Source organism: Oncorhynchus masou, chromosome 15 (assembly GCF_036934945.1).
Source record: "Oncorhynchus masou masou isolate Uvic2021 chromosome 15, UVic_Omas_1.1, whole genome shotgun sequence".
In the NCBI taxonomy this organism is placed as follows: Eukaryota; Metazoa; Chordata; class Actinopteri; order Salmoniformes; family Salmonidae; genus Oncorhynchus; species Oncorhynchus masou.
In genome coordinates this window covers 42913093-42933434 of record NC_088226.1, presented here as the reverse complement: position 1 = coordinate 42933434, position 20342 = coordinate 42913093, and the positions used below count along the sequence as shown (strand labels likewise).

At 40.9% G+C, this 20342-nt stretch overlaps 1 protein-coding gene across 1 annotated transcript; it reads left to right on the top strand.

Moving 5' to 3' along the window:
* The first annotated feature begins 4549 nt into the window (after positions 1–4549).
* On the top strand, positions 4550–19256 carry LOC135556269 (volume-regulated anion channel subunit LRRC8D-like). The gene is made up of 2 exons (XM_064989333.1): positions 4550–4710; positions 11681–19256. The coding sequence occupies exon 2, from the start codon at positions 11683–11685 to the stop codon at positions 14212–14214; it is 2532 nt and encodes an 843-aa protein (XP_064845405.1). The 5' UTR covers positions 4550–4710; positions 11681–11682; the 3' UTR covers positions 14215–19256.
* Positions 19257–20342: the final 1086 nt, after the last annotated feature.

The window sequence follows — 20342 nt, the reverse complement described above, 5'->3', positions numbered from 1 at the left end:
AGCATCACTACTCTGGACGGTTCTGAATTAGAATACGTGGACATCTAAAAATACCTAGGTGTCTGGTTAGACTGTAAACTCTCCTCCCAAGCTCACATTAAACATCTCCAATCCAAAATGAAATCTAGAATTGGCTTCCTATTTCGCAACAAAGCATCCTTCACTCATGCTGCCAAACATACCCTCGTAAAACTTACCATCCTACCGATTCTTGACTTCGGCGATGTCATTTACAAAATAGCCTCCAACACTCTATTCAACAAATTGGAGGCAGTCTATTACAGTGCCATCCGTTTTGTCACCAAAGCCCCATAAACTACCCACCACTGCGACCTGTATGATCTCGTTGGTTGGCCCTCGCTTCATACTCATCGCCAAACCCACTGGCTCCAGCTCATCGACAAGTCAAGGCGGGGCTTTACCTAGCATAATCTCAGTTTACTGATCACCATGGCAGCACCACCCGTAGCACGCGCTCCAGCAGGTATATCTCACTGGTCACCCCCAAAGCCAATTATTCTTTTGGCCGCCTCTCCTTCCAGTTCTCTGCTGCCAATGACTGGAACGAACTGAAAAAATCTCTGAAGCTGGAGACTCTTACCTCCCTCACTAGCTTTAAGCACCAGCTGTCCAGAGCAGCTCACAGATCACTGCACCTGTACATAGCTCATCTGTAATTAGCCCATCCAATCTTCCTCATCCCCATAGTGTATTTATTTATTTATATTGCGCCTTTGTACCCCAGTATCTCAATTAGCACATTCATCTTCTGCACATCCTACCATTCCATTGTTTAATTGCTATATTGTAATTACTTTGCTACCATGGCCTATTTATTGCCTTACCTATCTTATCCTACCTCATTTGCACATGCTGTATATAGAGTTTTCTACTGTATTATGGATTGTATGTTTGTTTATTCCATGTGTAACTGTGTTGTACATGTCAAACTGCTTTGCTTTATCTTGGCCAGGTCGCAGTTGAAAATGAGAACTTGTTCTCAACTAGCCTACCTGGTGAAATAAATAAAATAAATAGATATGCAGATAAGTTACTAAATAATTCTCTGAGAGTGAATCCTCACTACAGAAACAAAAAGTGGGGAGAGCGCGTAAATTCTGGTCCACTCTCCTTTTTACAGTGACTTAAAAATATGCAGTACCAGTCAAAAGTTTGGACACACTTACTTATTCATACTTTTTTCATAATTTTTTACTATTTTCTACATTGTAGAATAATAGTGAAGACATCAAAACTAAAACAATACCATACATGGAGTCATGTAGCAACCAAAAAAGTGTTAAATCAAAATATGTTATATTTGGCCACCCTTTGCCTTGATGACAGCTTTGGACACTCTTACCATTCTCTCAACCAGATTCATGAGGAAGTTACCTGGAATGCATTTAAATTAACAGGTGTGCCTTGTTAATTTGTGGAATTTATTTCCTTAATGTGTTTGAGTCAAATGTTGTGTTGTGACAAGGTAGGGGTGGTATAAAGAAGATGGCCCTATTTGGTAAAAGACCATGTCCATATTATGGCAAGAACAGCTCAAATCAGCAAAGAGAAATGATAGTCCATCATTACTTTGAGACCTGAAGGTCATTCACTCTGGAACATTTCAAGAATTTGAAAGTTTCTTCAAATGCAGTCGCAAAAACCATCAAGCGCTATGATAAAACTGGCTCATGAGGAGCGCCACAGGAAAGGAAGACCTAGGGTTACCTCTGCTGCAAGAGGATACGGTCAGGATACGGTCATTAGTTACCAGCCCAAATAAATGCTTCACAGACGCATCTCAATATCAACTGTACGAAGGAGACTGCATGAATCAGGCCTTCATGTCGAATTGCTGCAAAGTAACCACTAAAGGACACCAATGATAAGAGACTTGCTTGGGCCAAAAAAACACGGGCAATGGACATTAGACCGGTGGAAATCTGTCCTTTGGTCTGATGAGTCCAAATTTGAGATTTTTGGTTCCAACCGCTCTGTCTTTGTGAGACACGGAGTAGGTGAATGGATGTTCTCCGCATGTGTGGTTCCCACCGTGAAGCATGAAGGAGGTGTGATGGTGTGGGGTTGCTTTGCTGGTGACACTGATTTATTTAGAATTCAATGCACACTTAACCAACATGGCTAGCAGAGCATTCTGCAGCGATATACTATCCCATCTTGTTTGCGCTGCTTAGTCCCACTATCATTTAATTTTCAACAGGACAATGATCCAAAACCCACCTCCAGGCTGTGTAAGGGCTATTTGACCAAGAAGGAGAGTGATGGAGTGCTGCATCAGATGGCCTTGCCTCCACAATCACCCGACCTCAACTTAATTGGAATGAGTTGGACCGAGTGATGGAAAAGCAGCCAACAAGTGCTCAGCATATGTGGGAACTACTTCAAGACTGTTGGAAAAGCATTCCAGGTGAAGCTGGTTGAGAGAATGCCAAGAGGGTGCAAAGCTGTCATCAAGGCAAAGGGTGGCGACTTTGAAGAATCTCAAATATACAATATATTTTGATTTAACGCTGCTTTGGTTGCTACATGGCTCCATGTGTTATTTTTTTTTTTAAGTTTTGATGTCTTCACTATTATTCTACAATGTAGAAAATAGTTTTTTTTTAAATAAGAAAAGCCCTTGAATGAGTAGGTGTGTCCAAACTTATGACTGGTACTGTATATATTTTTTGCAGGTGATAATAATTTGGCCAGGTAAAAATGCATTTGAACGCGCATTGCACGATCTGACAATGGTAGCCTACTTGTTGGGATTTACATTGGAAATTGCTTAATTAACTCAGGAACCACACTTGTGTGGAAGCACTTGCTTTCAATAGACTATGTATCCCTCATTTAATCAAGTGTTTCCACTATTTTGGCAGTTACCTGTATGTCACCCACACTCCATGGGAAGATCTCAATTGCATTCTCCAGACAGCCTATCTCCTTGCTGCCTTCTCAAAACTCATTGGATGAGAAAGTCAGAGGTCCCGCCCCTCTGACCTTCTCCTTCAATGGTTTTGAGAAGAGTGAGGACACGAGGAGTATGCAATTGAGATCTTCCCAATCTCTCATGCCTCCTCTCCTTGGTGCCTGATACTGGAGATAAGTCAAGGTGACCTTTAGTTAGGGCAGGTGAAAGATGTGGCTGTAATTCACTGGAGGAGATGTGGTCATAAGTATAGAATTACTAGATTCTATTTCTACCTCTGTGTTACTGTGTAGTCACTATCTAGGGCTATTTGGTCAGCCTCATCTGACAAGACCATAGACATATCATTGACAAGACTGACTATTTTAAGTCATGGGACATGATTGCGGAGACAAAGAACTGATTGGAGGTGCAATGGCTACCGCAACTGACAGAAATAAATAGGACCATCATTATACTGAATAGTTTTAATGATCATCCAACATAAAATAATTCGTAACTTTGGCCTTTGTTTATTCAACAGAAGTGCTCCAACATCTCTGTTCCATGTTCCTGGCAAGCTGCCCAGTCCAAGACGACGGCTATATTTGTATTATGTAGCATTTGTTTGTCCCACAAATACAGGGCTTGTTCTATGAAGGGCATTTTACAGAGAACACAATGGCATTCTGAATGGCACATAGACACAGTATTTAGGATCATCATCCACAGAATAGATAGCTAATGTACTTTATCAATTTTATGAGAAATGGAAATGTCTTCTTAAGAACCACCCGTTGCAAATTTTGAGAAGCACAGAATTCCAGTCCCCTAACATATATTTTAATAATTTCAAAGCCCTCTTTTGAATATGTTTTTTCAAAATGACAAGTTAAATATTGACACCAACATGATGTGTTGAAGGTGCAATGTCTGACAGTACCTAAGAATATACAGCCAGTATTGGCTCCAGGAATCAAATGTTTAGTCTGTCATGAGGTCATGAGATTCCACTTTTAGAGAGCTGTTTCAGAGGTCACCGTCATTCATTATAACATGAAACTGATGTAAGAAAATAATGCTTTGAAATGTCACTGCTTGTCATGGACTGATCGTAGCTGATTAGGCTGCTGGATCTGTGGATGGTGCCAGAAATTCACTTTTTCTTATTTTGAGTGGTGTACCAAAAATAATCCAGTGGAGTAAACTACTTTCCCTATATAGGACTAAAATAAATAGTTAACAAAATCTCCTATCAAACCAAAACATAAATAATGCAGCAATAGCTTTTCTGTAAAAAAAATAAAAAAAATCGCATAGATATGTTAGTTATGACAATGTAATACAACCAAGCTTTTATAATTTGTTTACAGTCAATGGGTGGTTTTGCATAAGGATATTGTATAGATTGTGTGTGTGCCCTACATGCTTTAGTTTACACTTCACACCTGGCAGCAGAGTTGAGACTTGTCTTGTTTTTGAGACATGATTGGTTGATACAGTAATACCAAAGATGGTTCGGTAAAGCTATTGGACTAGCCTAGGATACATTAAATATTTATTTCCTGTGCACTCTGTGTCCCATGCTGCAACCAACCTTCATGGCCGCTGCATGTCGCTATGGAGGAAGCAGAACCAAAGCAATTTTCTAATCAGCTTAGTGTCTGTTCAGCAGTACGGTTGACTAGATGTTAAGCATTTCGTCTTTGTTTACCTTATCGAATCATGGGACGTACCAATAATTATCCTTTTTCGGCTGAAGTATCGAGGCAACGGGACCCATAAATTAATTGAAGGTGCGTATGCGTAGCCTATCTCGTCTCAGAAACCGCCGCCAATAATATTATGCAATGCCTTTCTGTATAAATAGCGGCACCATATGTATATATGTTGTCACAGAATAATGTGTACCCACTCATTAAGAAAACTCGTACTGGAAGAGGCTACAACAATGCTGCTATAGAGAAGGCTAGGCCGTGTTACATTTCAATATATAACGTTAACACGCTGTCCAGTAATCAAGAGTAGGCGAGGCCTACTGTAGCCTATACATTTTTTGGTTTTGTATAGCCTACTAAATCCAGGCCTGAACTCATATCCTAACCATAACCCTTACCGTGTTAAATTGCAACGTCAATTGGGTGACGTCAGAGTTAGACGTCTCGAGGATCCAGTTGAGACTTTTCCGAGCAGAAATGCTGTGTCACATTTAGAGCCCATTCATGTGCATCCCGTGCCAGTGCGCAGCCGATGATGTTGTGGGATAGCTATATCCAGTTTGATCTACTATATAAAACAGGGAGTTCTTTATCACGCTGTGTTCTCATATTTTTAATATGACACTATCCTATGTTCAATCTAGGAGGTGGTGGGTAGCCTATGCAATTTCATATGACGTGTAGGCTACTTAATCATTTTTGGAACACAGTAGTAGCCGAAACTGTTCATTAATATAAGGTCCATATAAACTATAGCGTAGCTGATGTGTAGATTACGCAGTTTTTAGCCTTGACTGTGATATGACAATGTAAACCAGGTATATTTTAAATCTCTGACGAGCCTACAGCATTTGTGGTCCATCAGTTTGATGTACAGAAGTCTACAAGGGCATCTAGCTACCACAAACATGGTTTCTTTTGATTGTGGGTAGTGTTGCCAGGTCTAGCTAAAATCTCTAGCCAATGACCTCTGAAAACCAGTCCCCAAAAATGTTTTCAGCGCAGAGTTGCAACATTTATCCATGTATACCTTTTTTTCCCCATACCATTAACGAGCGAATTAAGGAATGTCTACTTCATTTTTAACGATTAAGGCTAGGAAGAAAAAATTGGTTTTCCATCAAAATAATAATTCTTGCAAGTTTAAGAATATGTTTCAAGAGAAAAGATAAATTGCCCTTACTAACTCTCCAGATCATTTTCCATCAATGGATGTTGATTTAACTTGTTTTGACTGCTATGATTAAACAATAAGGCCCTAGGAGGTGTGGTATATGGCCAATATACCACAAAAACCTGAGGAGCCTTATTGCTATTATAAACTGGTTAACAGTGTAATTAAAATGGTAAAAGTGTAGTTTTTTTTGTCATTCCCATGTTACCATATACCATGGCTTTCAACCAATTAGCATTCAGGGATCAAACCACCTAGTTTATAATTGTAAATAAATCCTGTTTGTGCATGTGCATAACTATAGATAATTCCGACAGGAGAGTTTGAATGAGGAAAGTTGGACAGAGGATCTCAATCTCTGCAAGAAACACTTGGACGAACTTCAAAAAACGAATGTTAGGCTATTTTCTGGCAATTGTGCCTTCATTGTGTGGCAGATGTTAAGACTACAAACCGTTATAAATGGCCTGTTTACGAAATGTAATTGTTCGTAAAATAGGCATAGGCTATTGACAAAAATCTGGGTTTATAATTGCAATTCAACTTTGCCAAGGTTTGCTGAGCCAGATGCAGGTATCTAATTTCAGGGAAAAGTCCACAATGAAACTGACATTAAATGTGGAGAATAATACATTTGCGATAGAGCTGTGACCATGATCACAATTGATAACTTCCAATTTAATTAACTGAACATGGCCATTAACAATTACATAATATCACAAGACTACAACTACAAACTGTGTTTAAGGCTATTTATTACATCTGTTTGCCAGCTTCTGGTAGGCAACACGAGTGGCACATTGATTTGCAATGACTCCAGCGATATCAACATTTCATCAACATATTTATTGTACTGTATCATATGGTAGGCATCAGTAGCTTACAATGGCATAGAAATGAATAGTCTTTGATGGCCAACAAATGCAAATGTAACCTATCATTCTCCACATTTTAAATACATTTGAATTGGGGACTTTTTCCCATTTAAGAGAAGCACACGAGGGAGTTCCATAACGTCCATTTCAAATTTCCACTTGCACAGCGCTCCAGACCCTAGAACTGAGCATGATACGGTTATCCATAAGAAAAGTCGACATTTGAATGCAGTTTACTTAAATTCACACAGAGGTGGTTTGATCTAAAGAGCTCTAGTGTGCCTTAAGTCCTTTTCCAATGCTTTGTCACCGTTATATCAGTTCTAGCTCATTCATTTTTTTATGGAAAAGGGTGTCTCCTAAATAGCCTACCCACAAATGGTAAAAAGTTGTTACAATGTGCGAGTGTGCTACACTTTGTCCTTGACACAAGCTGCCTCTGCTGCAGCACTCTCAACCAGTTCTTTCAATGCACACACACTGCTCTGGCCTTTCCCACCACTCAGTCAGTCACTCAGTTACTCAGCAACACCCTGCTCACTACCTGATAGTCAGCAGCAGGTTATAGTTAAATATATACAGTACCAGTCAAAAGTTTGGACACATACTCATTCCGGTATTTTTCTTTATTTTTACTATTTTCTACATTTGTAGAATAATAGTGAAGACATCAGAACTATGAAATAACACATATGGAATCATGTAGTAACCAAAAAGTGACTACATGATTTCATATGTGACTCACCACTTGGATTCGGTCTTATGTAGCAACATTTGAAATGGTGTTTTACACCATTTAGCTTTAGCCCCACCCATCTTGTTTTGCCCTCAGAGCGTTCAGAGCGCAGACTTGACGCTCTGGCCGATGATTTGTTTATCTATGGATAATATGAAAACAGCCTAGCTTGCAGTTGTTAGCTAATTTGTCCTATTTAGCTAGCTCGCTGTTGCTAGCTAATTTGTCCTGCGTCCCGCTTGCGTCCCGAATATCCCAGAGAGGTTAAGACATTAACCATACATACGGTAGGCAATTAAGGTCACAATTATGAAAACTTAGGACACTAAAGAGGCCTTTCTACCAACTCTAGAAAAACACCAGAAGAAAGATGCCCAGGGTCCCAGCTCATCTGCGTGAACGTACCTTAGGCATGCTGCAAGGAGGCATGAGGACTGCAGATGTGGCCATATGTCCGTACTGCGAGACGCTACAGGGAGACAGGACGGACAGCTGATCGTCCTCGCAGTGGCAGACCATGTGTAACAACACCTGCACAGGATCGGTACATCCGAACATCACACCTGCATAACGGGTACAGGATGTCAACAACAACTGCGCGAGTTACACCAGGGATGCACAATCCCTCAATTAGTGCTCAGACTGTCTGCAATAGGCTGAGGCTGGACTGAGGGCTTGTAGGCCTGTTGTAAGGCAGGTCCTCACCAGACATCACCGGCAACAACGTCGCCTATGGGCACAAACCCACCGTCGCTGGACCAGATAGGACTGGCAAAAAGTGCTCTTCACTGACGAGTCGCGGTTTTGTCTCACCAGGGGGGAAGGTCGGATTCACGTTTATCATCGAAGGAATGAGTGTTACACTGAGGCCTGTACTCTGGAGCGGGATCGATTTGGAGGTGGAGGGTCCGTCATGGTCTGAGGCGGTGTGTCACAGCATAATCGGACTGAGCTTGTTGTCATTGCAGGCAATCTCAACGCTGTGCGTTACATGGAAGACAACCTCCTCCCTCATGTGGTACCCTTCCTGCAGGCTCGTCCTGACATGACCCTCCAGCATGACAATGCCACCAACCATACTGCTTGTTTTGTGCGTGATTTCCTGCAAGACAGTAATGTCAATGTTCTGCCATGGCCAGTGAAGAGCCCGGATTTCAATCCCATTGAGCACATCTGGGACCTGTTGAATCGGAGGATGAGGGTTAGGGCCATTCCCCCCAGAAATATCCGGGAACTTGCAGGTGCCTTGGTGGAAGAGTGGGGTAACGTCTCACAGCAAGAACGGGCAAATCTGGTGCAGTCCCTGAGGAGGAGATGCACTGCAGTACTTAATGCAGCTGGTGGCCACACCAGATACTGACTGTTACTTTTGATTTGGACCCCCCTCTTTGTTCAGGGACACATGATTCAATTTCTGTTAATCACATGTCTGTGGAACTTGTTCAGTTTATGTCTCAGTTGTTGAATGTTATGTTCATAAAAATATTTACACATGCTATGTTTGCTGAAAATAAACGCAGTTGACAGTGAGAGGTGTTTCTTTTTTTGTTGCTGAGTTTACATTTACCTTTGACAGCAATTACAGCTGTGAGTCTTCTTGGGTAAGTCTCTAAGAGCTTTGCACACCTGGATTGTGCAATAGTTGCCTTTTATACAACGGTAGGGTCTATTCCTGAATGCTGATTGGTTAAAACTTCATTCCAGCCTGTGTCTATTCCACAAGTTACCACCGGTTAAATTTATGACGTAAAAATACCTATTTACTCTGGTCCATCTGACTGCGCAATCCACTGTCTCATCAGCCCAGCAAGGCAATTTAAGAACTCGATCTCCACTCTAAAAAGCAACTAGACATTATCTCACATTTCTTTTTGACTAACATTTAGTTTTCAACAGCGGAAATTTGTATAAACCTTATTGTTTCAAAAATCCGATCAACAGCTGTCACATAGGAATAAACGTGTCGGGATGAGACAGACAGGCAGGCAGTTTTTATCAACCTGTCAAAGTCATGAATCAGCATAATTTTAATGGAACAGTGCCTTCGGAAAGTATTCAGACCCTTTTGACTTTTTCCACATTTTATTAGGTTACAGCTTTATTGTTTAAATATTTTTTTCCCTCATCAATCTTCACACTACACCATAATGACAAAGCAAAAACAGGTTTTAGACATTTTTGCTAATTTAAAAATGATATTTCATTTTTTTATTCAAGTATTCCTACTCTTTACTCAGTACTTTGTTGAAGCACATTTGGCAGCGATTACATCCTTGAGTCTTCTTGGGTATGATGCTAAAAGTTGGCTCACCTGTATTTGTGGTGTTTCTCCCATTCTCTGCAGATCCTCTCAATCTCTGTCAGGTTGAATGGGGAGCGTAGCTGCACATCTATTTTCAGGTCTCTCCAGAGATGCTCATTCGGGTTCAATGCCGGGCTCTGTCTGGCCCACTCAAGGACATTCAGAGACTTGTCCTGAAGCCACTCCTGCGTTGTCCTGTTGGAAGATGAACCTTCATACCCAATCTGAGGTCCTGAGCGATCTGGAGCAGGTTTTCATCAAGGATCTCTCTGTACTTTGCTCCGTTTATCTTTGCCTCGATCCTGGCTAGTCACCCAGTACTTGCCGCTGAAAAACATCCCCACAACATGATGCTGCTGCCACCACCATGCTTCACCATAGGGATGGTGCCAGGATTCCTCCAGACGTGACTCTTGGCATTCAGGCCAAAGAGTTCAATCTTGGTTTCATCAGACTAGAGAATCTTGTTTCAATTGGTCTGAGATGGTTTAGGTTGCTTTTGGCAAACTCCAAGTTAGCTGTCGTGACTTTTACTGAAGAGTGGCTTCCATCTGGTCACTCTACCTTAAAGGCCTAATTGGTGGAGTGCTGCAGAGATGGTTGTTCTTCTGGAAGGTTCTCTCCTCTCCACAGAGGATCTCTGGAACTCTTGGTCACGTCCTTGACCAAGGCCCTTCTCCCCAGATTGCCGGGTGGCCAGCTCTAGGAAGAGTCTTGGTGGTTCCAAACTTCTTCAATTTAAGAAATATGTATGGCACTGTGTTCTTGCAGACCTACAATGGTCAGCATTTTTTTGGTACACTTCCACAGATCTGTGCACCGACACAATCCTGTCTCTTGAGCTCTATGGCCAATTCCTTTGTTGTCATGGCTTGGTTTTTGAACTGTGGGACCTTTATATACACAGGTGTGTGCCTTTCCAAATAATGTTAAATCAATTGAATTACCACAGGTGGACTCCAATCAAGTTTTGAAAACATCTCAAGGATGATCAATGGAAACAGGATGCACCGGAGTTCAATTTCGAGGCTCATAGCAAAGGGTCTGAATATTTATGCAAATAAGGTGTTTCTGATTTTATTTTTTATACATTTCTAAAACTGTCTAATAAACGGTTTATGCTTTGTGTGTACATTGCTCAGGATTTTTAATTTCATCAATTTTGGAACAAGGCTGTAATGTAACAAAATGTGGAAAAAGTCGAGGGGTCTGAATACTTTTCGAAGGCACTGTATATACAAAACAATATCAATAGAAAATAGGTAAAACAAAGTAAATCATTATCATATTAAAGTTCCAGAGTGGGATCTCTGCTACTTTTAGAGTTAGGATTCAATTTGTAAGTATTACCATAAGAGTGAATGTGAAATGGATTCAAAATGGTCGCCCTCTGCTGGTAATTTGTAGGTTGTGCTATAATACAACTTAAATGATGGATGTGATTGGTTACATTGCCTACTATGCCAATTTCTTTGTATGACATGGACCATAACTTTTAAGAGTAAATTTAATACAAAATATTTTTTCTCATTGAAATCAAATGTTTAAGGCTTAGTTATAGTGAAAGATGTCAATTCTGGTGTTCATTTTGACCACAAAGTGATATATTTTGTTTTTTTGTAGTAAATCTAACTTTTTTTGCCCCTAGCAACTCTACCATTGAAATCATGATGTACTTATCTCAAGGGAGAGGTTCGGTATGAAATACACTCCCTTCTTGATGTGCTGGGTGGTACAACCTCAGGGTTTACGATAGAAGCATGTGACAGTGAGCCTTATTCGGCAATGGTCTTGATAAGTCGTGTGCTGGAATCCTGCTTTTTTTTACCACGCTGCTTGATGAACCTAACCTTTCGTCCACAAAGCAAAAATAATAACAAAGGTACTGGAGTAGACACTGCCGTTTGTTCCCCCTCATCTTCAATTCACTGTTGAATTAATATGTCTGTTTTCTGTTGCAGTGATGTTTACTCTCACAGAGGTAGCCGCCCTGAATGACATCCAGCCGACCTATCGGATCCTGAAACCATGGTGGGACGTCTTTATGGACTACCTGGGCGTCGTCATGCTGATGCTGGCCATATTTTCTGGAACCATGCAATTAACCAAAGACCAGGTGGTTTGCCTTCCCGTTCTGGAAACGGCTCCAGAGGACCCCAGCAGCTTCACGACACCGCAGCCAGAGGAGGGGTCTGGGTCAGGGTCAGGGAACGGAGGAAGCAGGGTGACTCTAGCTGCAGCGCCCCTAATGATTAATGATCTACCGGATAGTGTCATCCACTTCGCACAGTTTGGTGGTGTTGGACAGCAGCCTCCGCCAACAGGCGTCAGGACAAACCTGGACTTTCAGCAGTATGTTTTCGTCAATCAGATGTGCTACCACGTTGCCCTGCCGTGGTACTCAAAATACTTCCCATACCTTGCTCTCATACACACCATTGTCCTCATGGTCAGCAGTAACTTTTGGTTCAAATATCCAAAGACTAGTTCAAAAATAGAGCATTTTGTGGGGATTCTGGGGAAGTGTTTTGAGTCTCCTTGGACGACAAAGGCATTGTCCGAGACGGCATGTGAGGACTCGGAGGAGAATAAGCAAAGGCTCACTGGTGCCCATTCCCTACCGAAACATTTCTCAACCAGCAGTGAAGAGGGAAGTCCTAACCAGTCTACCCCGATGCTGGCTAAATCTGGGGTCAAGTTTACGGCTGATAAGCCTGTCATTGAAGTCCCATGCATGACCATACTGGACAAGAAAGATGGAGAGCAGGCCAAGGCCTTGTTTGAAAAGGTTAGGAAGTTCCGTGCCCACGTGGAAGACAGTGATTTGATCTACAAGCTCTATGTTGCTCAAACTGTGATCAAAACCGTGAAGTTCATTTTGATCTTGTGTTACACAATGACATTTGTTGCTTCAATTGACTTTGATCATGTGTGTGAGCCTGACATAAAACATTTAACCGGATACTCTAAATTCCAATGTACACATAACATGGCATTCATGTTAAGGAAGCTGCTTGTCAGCTATATTTCCCTCGTCTGTATATATGGCCTAATCTGTATATACACTCTCTTTTGGCTGTTTCGACGACCTCTCAAGGAGTACTCTTTCGAGAAAGTCAGAGAGGAGAGTAGTTTCAGTGACATTCCTGACGTGAAGAACGACTTTGCGTTTCTCTTGCACATGGTCGATCAGTATGACCAGCTGTACTCGAAGCGTTTTGGCGTCTTCCTCTCTGAAGTCAGCGAGAATAAACTGCGAGAGATCAGCTTGAATCACGAGTGGACCTTTGAGAAACTGAGACAGCATGTAACCCGCAACGCTCAGGACAAACTGGAGCTCCATCTCTTCATGCTGTCAGGTCTGCCAGATGCTGTCTTCGATCTGACCGATTTGGAGATCCTAAAGCTGGAGCTGATCCCAGAGGCCAGGATAACAGCCAAGATCTCCCAGATGATCAACCTTCAGGAGCTTCACTTTTATCACTGCCCTGCCAAAGTTGAGCAGACCGCGTTCAGTTTCCTTCGTGACCACCTCCGGTGCCTTCATGTCAAGTTTACAGATGTAGCTGAGATCCCCACCTGGGTGTACCTGTTGAAAAGTCTGAGGGAGCTATACTTGGTCGGCAATCTGAATTCTGAAAACAACAAGATGATTGGTTTAGAATCTCTCAGAGACCTGAGACATCTGAAGATTCTGCATCTAAAAAGCAACTTGACGAAGGTCCCAACCAACATAACAGATCTCTCTCCACACCTGATCAAGCTGGTTGTACATAATGACGGTACTAAACTCCTGGTACTGAACAGTTTGAAAAAAATGATGAACCTAGCTGAACTGGAACTTCACAATTGTGAACTGGAGAGGATTCCCCATGCTATTTTCAGTTTGACCAACCTGCAGGAGCTGGACCTGAAATCCAACAACATTCGCACCATTGAGGAGGTCATCAGCTTCCAGCACCTCAATAGGCTGATCTGCCTTAAACTGTGGCACAATAAAATCATCACCATTCCATTGTCCATAAGCCACGTCAAAAACCTTGAGTCCCTCTACCTTTCGCACAACAAACTTGAATCTCTGCCCATACCTTTGTTTAACCTGCTGAAGCTGAGGTATCTGGACGTTAGCCACAACTCCATAGTGGTGATCCCTCTGGAGATCGGCTTCATGCAGAACCTCCAGCACTTTGCCATTACAGGAAACAAGGTGGAGGTGGTACCCAAGCAGCTGTTCAAGTGCACCAAATTGAAGACACTATGTCTGGGACACAACTGTATCTCTGTCCTTCCAGAGAAGATATGCAATCTGGTGCAGCTAACAAACTTGGAGCTTAAGGGAAACTGTCTGGACCGCCTGCCAGCCCAGCTTGGCCAGTGTCATCTCCTCCACAGGAACTGCCTGGTGGTGGAGGACCACCTCTTTGACTCACTCCCCCTAGACGTCAAGGAGAGTATAAATCAGGAAGCCAACGTTCCCTTTGCTAATGGGGTGTGAGTGTGGAAGGACAGTCACTTTACCCATACAGGAAGGAGATTACAAAAATGTGGCAATAACTGTCCATACACAGCCAGCTAGTCAACTCTTTTAATTACAGCATGTGAACTGGAATAAAGGTTTTTGCTCAGGGCTGACTCGTCAAACAGATGATGTTTAAACTTATAGAAAATGGCACTGTGTTAACTAGTCAGGTGAGTTGATTCCAGGTACTGTGGAAAATGCTAGAATGATGGTCTAGATCCAGAATGATAGGGTAGTTCCATAGTGATGGGCTGATTCCAGAATAAGGAGCTGGTTCCAGAGTGAGTTAGTTGTAGAATGACAGCAATGTTTGTGTTAGACCACTAAATGATTAGTCAATGTTCTGAGGAAAAGGGGTGCTCCTCTTAATGAAACAGAATGGTGATGTAGAATTCATAGATACCAGGGATACAGTAGCCTCAGATTATTGGCACCCTTGATAAAGATGAGCAAAAAAGAATGTATAAAATAAAGAATATAAATTCTGAACTATATTGTATGCAATTTTAATTTTATACTAATACAATCGCTCAGAGAAGTAGATTTGGTTTAACAAGTAAAACAAAACAAATCTCAAAAATATAGGTGTCAAAACTATTGGCACCCCCAAAGATTCTTCTTTTACTTTTTAAAATGAGTCTCAGTTTAAGGAACTATATTGTGGCCTTCCATGGCTTCCTGTGTACAAATGCGATAACACACATGTAAAATCCATTTGTCATCCATCACCGGGCCCCCAAGTGGCGCATCGGTCTAAGGCATTGCAGCACAGTGCTAGCTAGAGGCATCACTACAGACCCTGGTTTGAGTCCAAGCTGTATCACAACCGGTTGTGATTGGCAGTCCCATAGGGTGGAACAATTGGCCCAGCATCATCCGGGTTATGGTTTGGGCAGAGGTAGGCCGTCATTGTAAATAAGAATTTGTTATGTCAGGATGAGTCTGCAGGAGGGATACCACATGAGGGAGGAGGGTGTCTTCCCTGTAACGCACAGTGTTGAGATTGCCTGCAATGACAACAAGCTCAGTCTGATGATGCTGTGACACACCGCCCCAGACCATGACAGAACCTCCACCTCCAAATCGATCCCGTTCCAGAGTACAGGCCTCGATGTAACGCTCATTCCTTTGACGATATATGTGAATCCGACCTTCACCCCTGGAGAGACAAAACCGCGACTCGTCAGTGAAGATAATTTTTTGCCAGTCCTATCTGGTCCAGCGACAGTTTGTGCCCATAGGCGACGTTGTTGCCGGGGATGTCTGGGGAGGACCTGCCTTACAACAGGCCGACAAGCCCTCAGTCCAGCCTCTCAGCCTATTGCGGACAGTCTGAGCACTGAAAGAAGGATTGTGCGTTCCTGGTGTAACTCGGGCAGTCGTTGCCATCCTGTACCTCTCCCACAAGTGTGATGTTCGGATGTGCCGATCCTGTGCAGGTGTTGTTACACATGGTCTGCCACTGCAAGGACGATCAGCTGTCCGTCCTGTAGCGCGGTCTTAGGCGTATCACAGTACGGACATTGCAATTTATTGCCCTGGCCACATCTACAGTCCTCATGTCTCCTTGCAGCATGCCTAAGGTACGTTCACGCAGATGAGCAGGGACCCTGGGCATCTTTCTTTTGTAGTTTGTAGAAAGGCCTCTTTAGTGTCCTAAGTTTTCATAACTGTGACCTTAATTTCCTACCGTCTGTAAGCTGTTAGTGTCTTACCGACCGTTTCGCAGGTGCATGTTCATGAATTGTTTATGGTTCATTGAACAAGCATGGGAAACAGTGTTTAAACCCTTTACAAGGAAGATCTGTGAAATTATTTGGATTTTTACTAATTATCTTTGAAAGACAGGGTCCTGAAAAAGAGACGTTTATTTGTTTGAGTTTACCTGCTGTAAAGTATGGTGGTAGATCTTTTTTTATATGGCTGTTTCGCTTCCACTCGTCCTGAGGTCCTTTGTTAAGGTCAACGGCATCATGAACTCTACCAAGTACCAGGACATTTAGCCTAAACCCTGGTTGTTTCTGCCAGGAGGCTGAAACTTGGCCACAAAGAAAAAACAAAGAAGTGGTTAATTGATAACAAAATCCACATTTTGTAACGGCCATCTCAGTCCCTGGACTTGAACCCCAGCACAGACCAAAGGATTTCAAGGATCTGGAGGAATGTGTGGAGGAATGGAATTCTGTGTGGAGGAATGGTCTAAGATCCTTCCCAATGTGTTCTCAAATCTCATAAAACATTATAGAAAAAGGATAAGTGCCCTTATACTTGCAAGGGTGCACAACCTATTGGAAATGGGTGGCTATCATTTTTGCGTATCTTAATATATATATTCTTTTAGCTTGTTAAACAAAATTATTATATTTTTCTCTGAGCAATTGTATTATTATAAAATATCATTTTCCAATTGTTTCAAATAGGCCATACAATATTGTTCAGTATTTGTATTATTTATGTGATACTGTCATTTTTGCTCATCTTTATTAAGGGTGTCAACAATTTTGGTGGTGACTGTATATCAGTGTTGAGCTCAATTCAGAATTTAATTGAGAATACTTTATACATTTCTATTCTTGAATTGAATTTGAATTGAAGCAGCAAACAAGATAAGAATTGCAATTTGAATTACAGGAAATACATTTGAATTAAGTGAAATTCTAAGAAATTCAAAAGACAGAGTTGCAAAGAAAAATGCATATCTCCGACTGGCCAATAAAAAGAAAAGATTAAGCCGGGCAAAAGAACAGGCACTGGACAGAGGAACTCTGCCTAGAAGGCCATCATCCCGGAGTCGCCTCTTCACTGTTGACGTTGAGACTGGTCATTTGCGGGTACTATTTAATGAAGCTGCCAGTTGGGGACTTGTGAGGTGTTTGTTTCTCAAACTAGACACTCTAATGTACTTGTCCTCTTGCTCAGTTGTGCACTGGGGCCTCCCACTCCTCTTTCTATTCTGGTTAGAGACAGTTTTCTCTGTTCTGTGAGGGGAGTATACAGCGTTGTATGAGATCTTCAGTTTATTGGCAATTTCTTGCATGGAGTAACCTTCATTTCTCAGAACAAGAATAGACTGACGAGTTTCAGAAGAAAGGTCTTTGTTTCTGGCCCTTTTGAGCCTGTAATCAAACCCACAAATCCTGATTCTCCAGATACTCAACTAGTCTAAAGACGGCCAGTTGTATTGCTTCTTTAATTAGAACAACAGTTTTCAGTTGTGCTAACATAATTGCAAAAGGGTTTTCTAATGATCAAGTAGCCTTTTAAAATGATAAACTTGGATTAGCTGACATAACGTGTCATTGGAACACAAGAGTGATGGTTGCTGATAATGGGCCTCTGTACGCCTATTTAGATATTCCGTTAAAAATCAGCAGTTTTCAGCTACAATAGTAATTTACAACATTAACAATGTTGACACTGTATTTCGGATCAATTTGATGTTATTTTAATGGACAAAATATATGCTTTTCTTTAAAAAGCAAGGACATTTCTAAGTGACCACAAACTTTTGAACGGTAGTGTATCTGTAAGTGTGACTTCAATGAAACTCATGTTCTATGACTGAGTTGAATTTATTTGAATTGCACTGAATTCAATTATACTTCCTGTCACTCAAACTCTAATTCCACATCCTGTGGAGTGTGGCTAAATTCAATAAAGATGTCAACTCATGAGCTGAATGGGAGTCAATTCCAAAATTCTGAATTGGGCCCAACCCTGGACTGTGTATGAACTGATAAAAGCTCATCTTTTGTTATTTTGTTTTATTTACTGTTTTTTTTATAGCAACATGTCTCTACTTTTTACCTGAATCCAGGATGTAGCAGTTTAGGGATTCCTCTCATGATTTGTACTTAATTATCTTGTTGTCATTATTTAGATTATAAATACCTGTGGTTGTTTGAAAGGAACCTCCAAACTTACCGACAAGTGTGACAACCCAGTCAACAAGCATGCCTATGCCCATACTATATCTGCTGTGGTAAGAACCACATGTTATAATCAGACTAAAGCAAGGACAAGTTTTATCAACAATGACAATTATAACACACTATTGTATGTGACATCCGCTCTGCATCATTGATGTGCATCTACAATATGGTCTTGGCTACTCACTTAATGACATTGTGCATGTTTACTATCCTATCCTTTTACTCATAAATGTGTCAGTAAAGTATTTAACTCTTTCAATAGACATTTTCAACATGTCCGTTCCACTGTGATGCATTCAGAATGAAATATACCAGAGGTTCCTCTGTTATCTGATTTCCCCTATGTCTAGCAATTTCACAATATGTTTGAAGCATTTTCAACTTCACTGGTATGGTTGTAGGCTACCAGAGCATGTGATGCAGGCCATGCCAGGTCAGTTTGAATTGTTTTGAACCTTTCAATCAGTCAGAAGTATCATATTCCTGCCTTCCATTGGTGGCAAAATTAATTTAGTCATATAGTGCCTATCTTTTCCATTCATTTAGGATTCAGACCTGCAGATATATCCTCATGCTTATAGGCTGATCTGCACAGCGGTTGCTGTTGAATATACCACTTTTTTGTTGCATGAAATTATCTGACAAACTTAGATTTTCGGTAAACTTTATTTAAGTTGAAATTTCGTTCAACCAATGGGGAAAAAATGCTGCCATCTGAAATGCTACAGTGTTCAGTCTCGACTTGTTAAAATATTATGAATGTTAAGGTATGACAATTGTAACTCAATAAAGAAGTTGCGTTGACTTGCACAGTAAACCAATTGTTGCCCGTCTTGCATGGATTTGATGACAAGCTCATGGGATCATCAGTTGTAGATTGCACTTGCAAGGTATAGATTTTAATTATTTGAACCCCAAAATTCAAGTGTATCACTTTGGTCTCAACTATCACAATGTGGACCATCAAAATATTAGAACGATCAAATAAAAGCATGCACATATTTGATGCATTATTGATAGACTGCAATACATGTTAAGAGTGTTAATATATCACAAACTGATTAAATTATTCCCATTTCCAAATTATGACTATTTTTCTCTCCATGATTGTTTAGATTTTTTGGGGGGGAGAAATGTGTGTTTCTTATTTTATATTCATTTCTATATCATTTTGTTTTTAGCATTGTAAAAGTCGCGAGAATAGTGTGTAGAAAGACTGTCTAACCAAAAGATTTCTATGAGGGATGCGTGTGATTCACTGTTGTAATGCGCCCTCACCACCATTTCTAGTCCAAGCATGATTTCTGACTGATAATGCGGTTTGTGGCAGGGCATTATTATGTCGGTTCCAATATAAATAAAATATACATTGTTTTGTGAACAACAAATAATAAGGGAGTCTCATATGAAGCCGTTGTCCTTTTTGTTTTTGTTTAGTACGGTATAACATTACTTTTAAAAATGTAGTATTTCCACAGTTTCCAAATAACAAGAACATGATTTTAATCTTTTTTGTTATTCTTTTTAACGTTTCAATAGAATATTTTGTATTTTAACCATCTGATATTCTAATGTTTCTCTTCTATATCTACTAAACTAACACAAGCTAAATTTGAGTCGACTTACATTACCACCAAAAATACATTTAGGTACACTACATACAGAGGCAATAAAGAGTCTATACCCCCCCTTGGATTTCTTGACATTTTGTGTTATAAAGTGGGATTAAAATGGATTTAATTGTCATTTTTTTGTCAACGATCTACACAAACTACTCTAATGTCGAAGTGGAAGAGAAATAACATTTTTAAGATGAATGAAAAATAAAACATAAATGAGTCAATAGATGTTAGAAACACCTTTGGCCGCAATTACAGCTATGCATCTTATTGGGTAAGTCTCATCAGAGCTTTGCACACCTGGATTGTGCAATTTATTTTCTCTATTATTATTATCAAGGCTCGACAGAAATGTTCAAATCTTGCACCATGTGTTCAAGCAGATTGAACTAAATACTCCAGAGTAGATCTGGCTTTGTGTTGTAGGTTATTGTCCTGCTGGAAGGTGAATTCCTCCCCCAGTGTCTGGTGTAAAGCAGACTGAACTAAATACTCCAGAGTAGATCTGGCTTTGTGTTGTAGGTTATTGTTCTGCTTGAAGGTGAATTCCTCC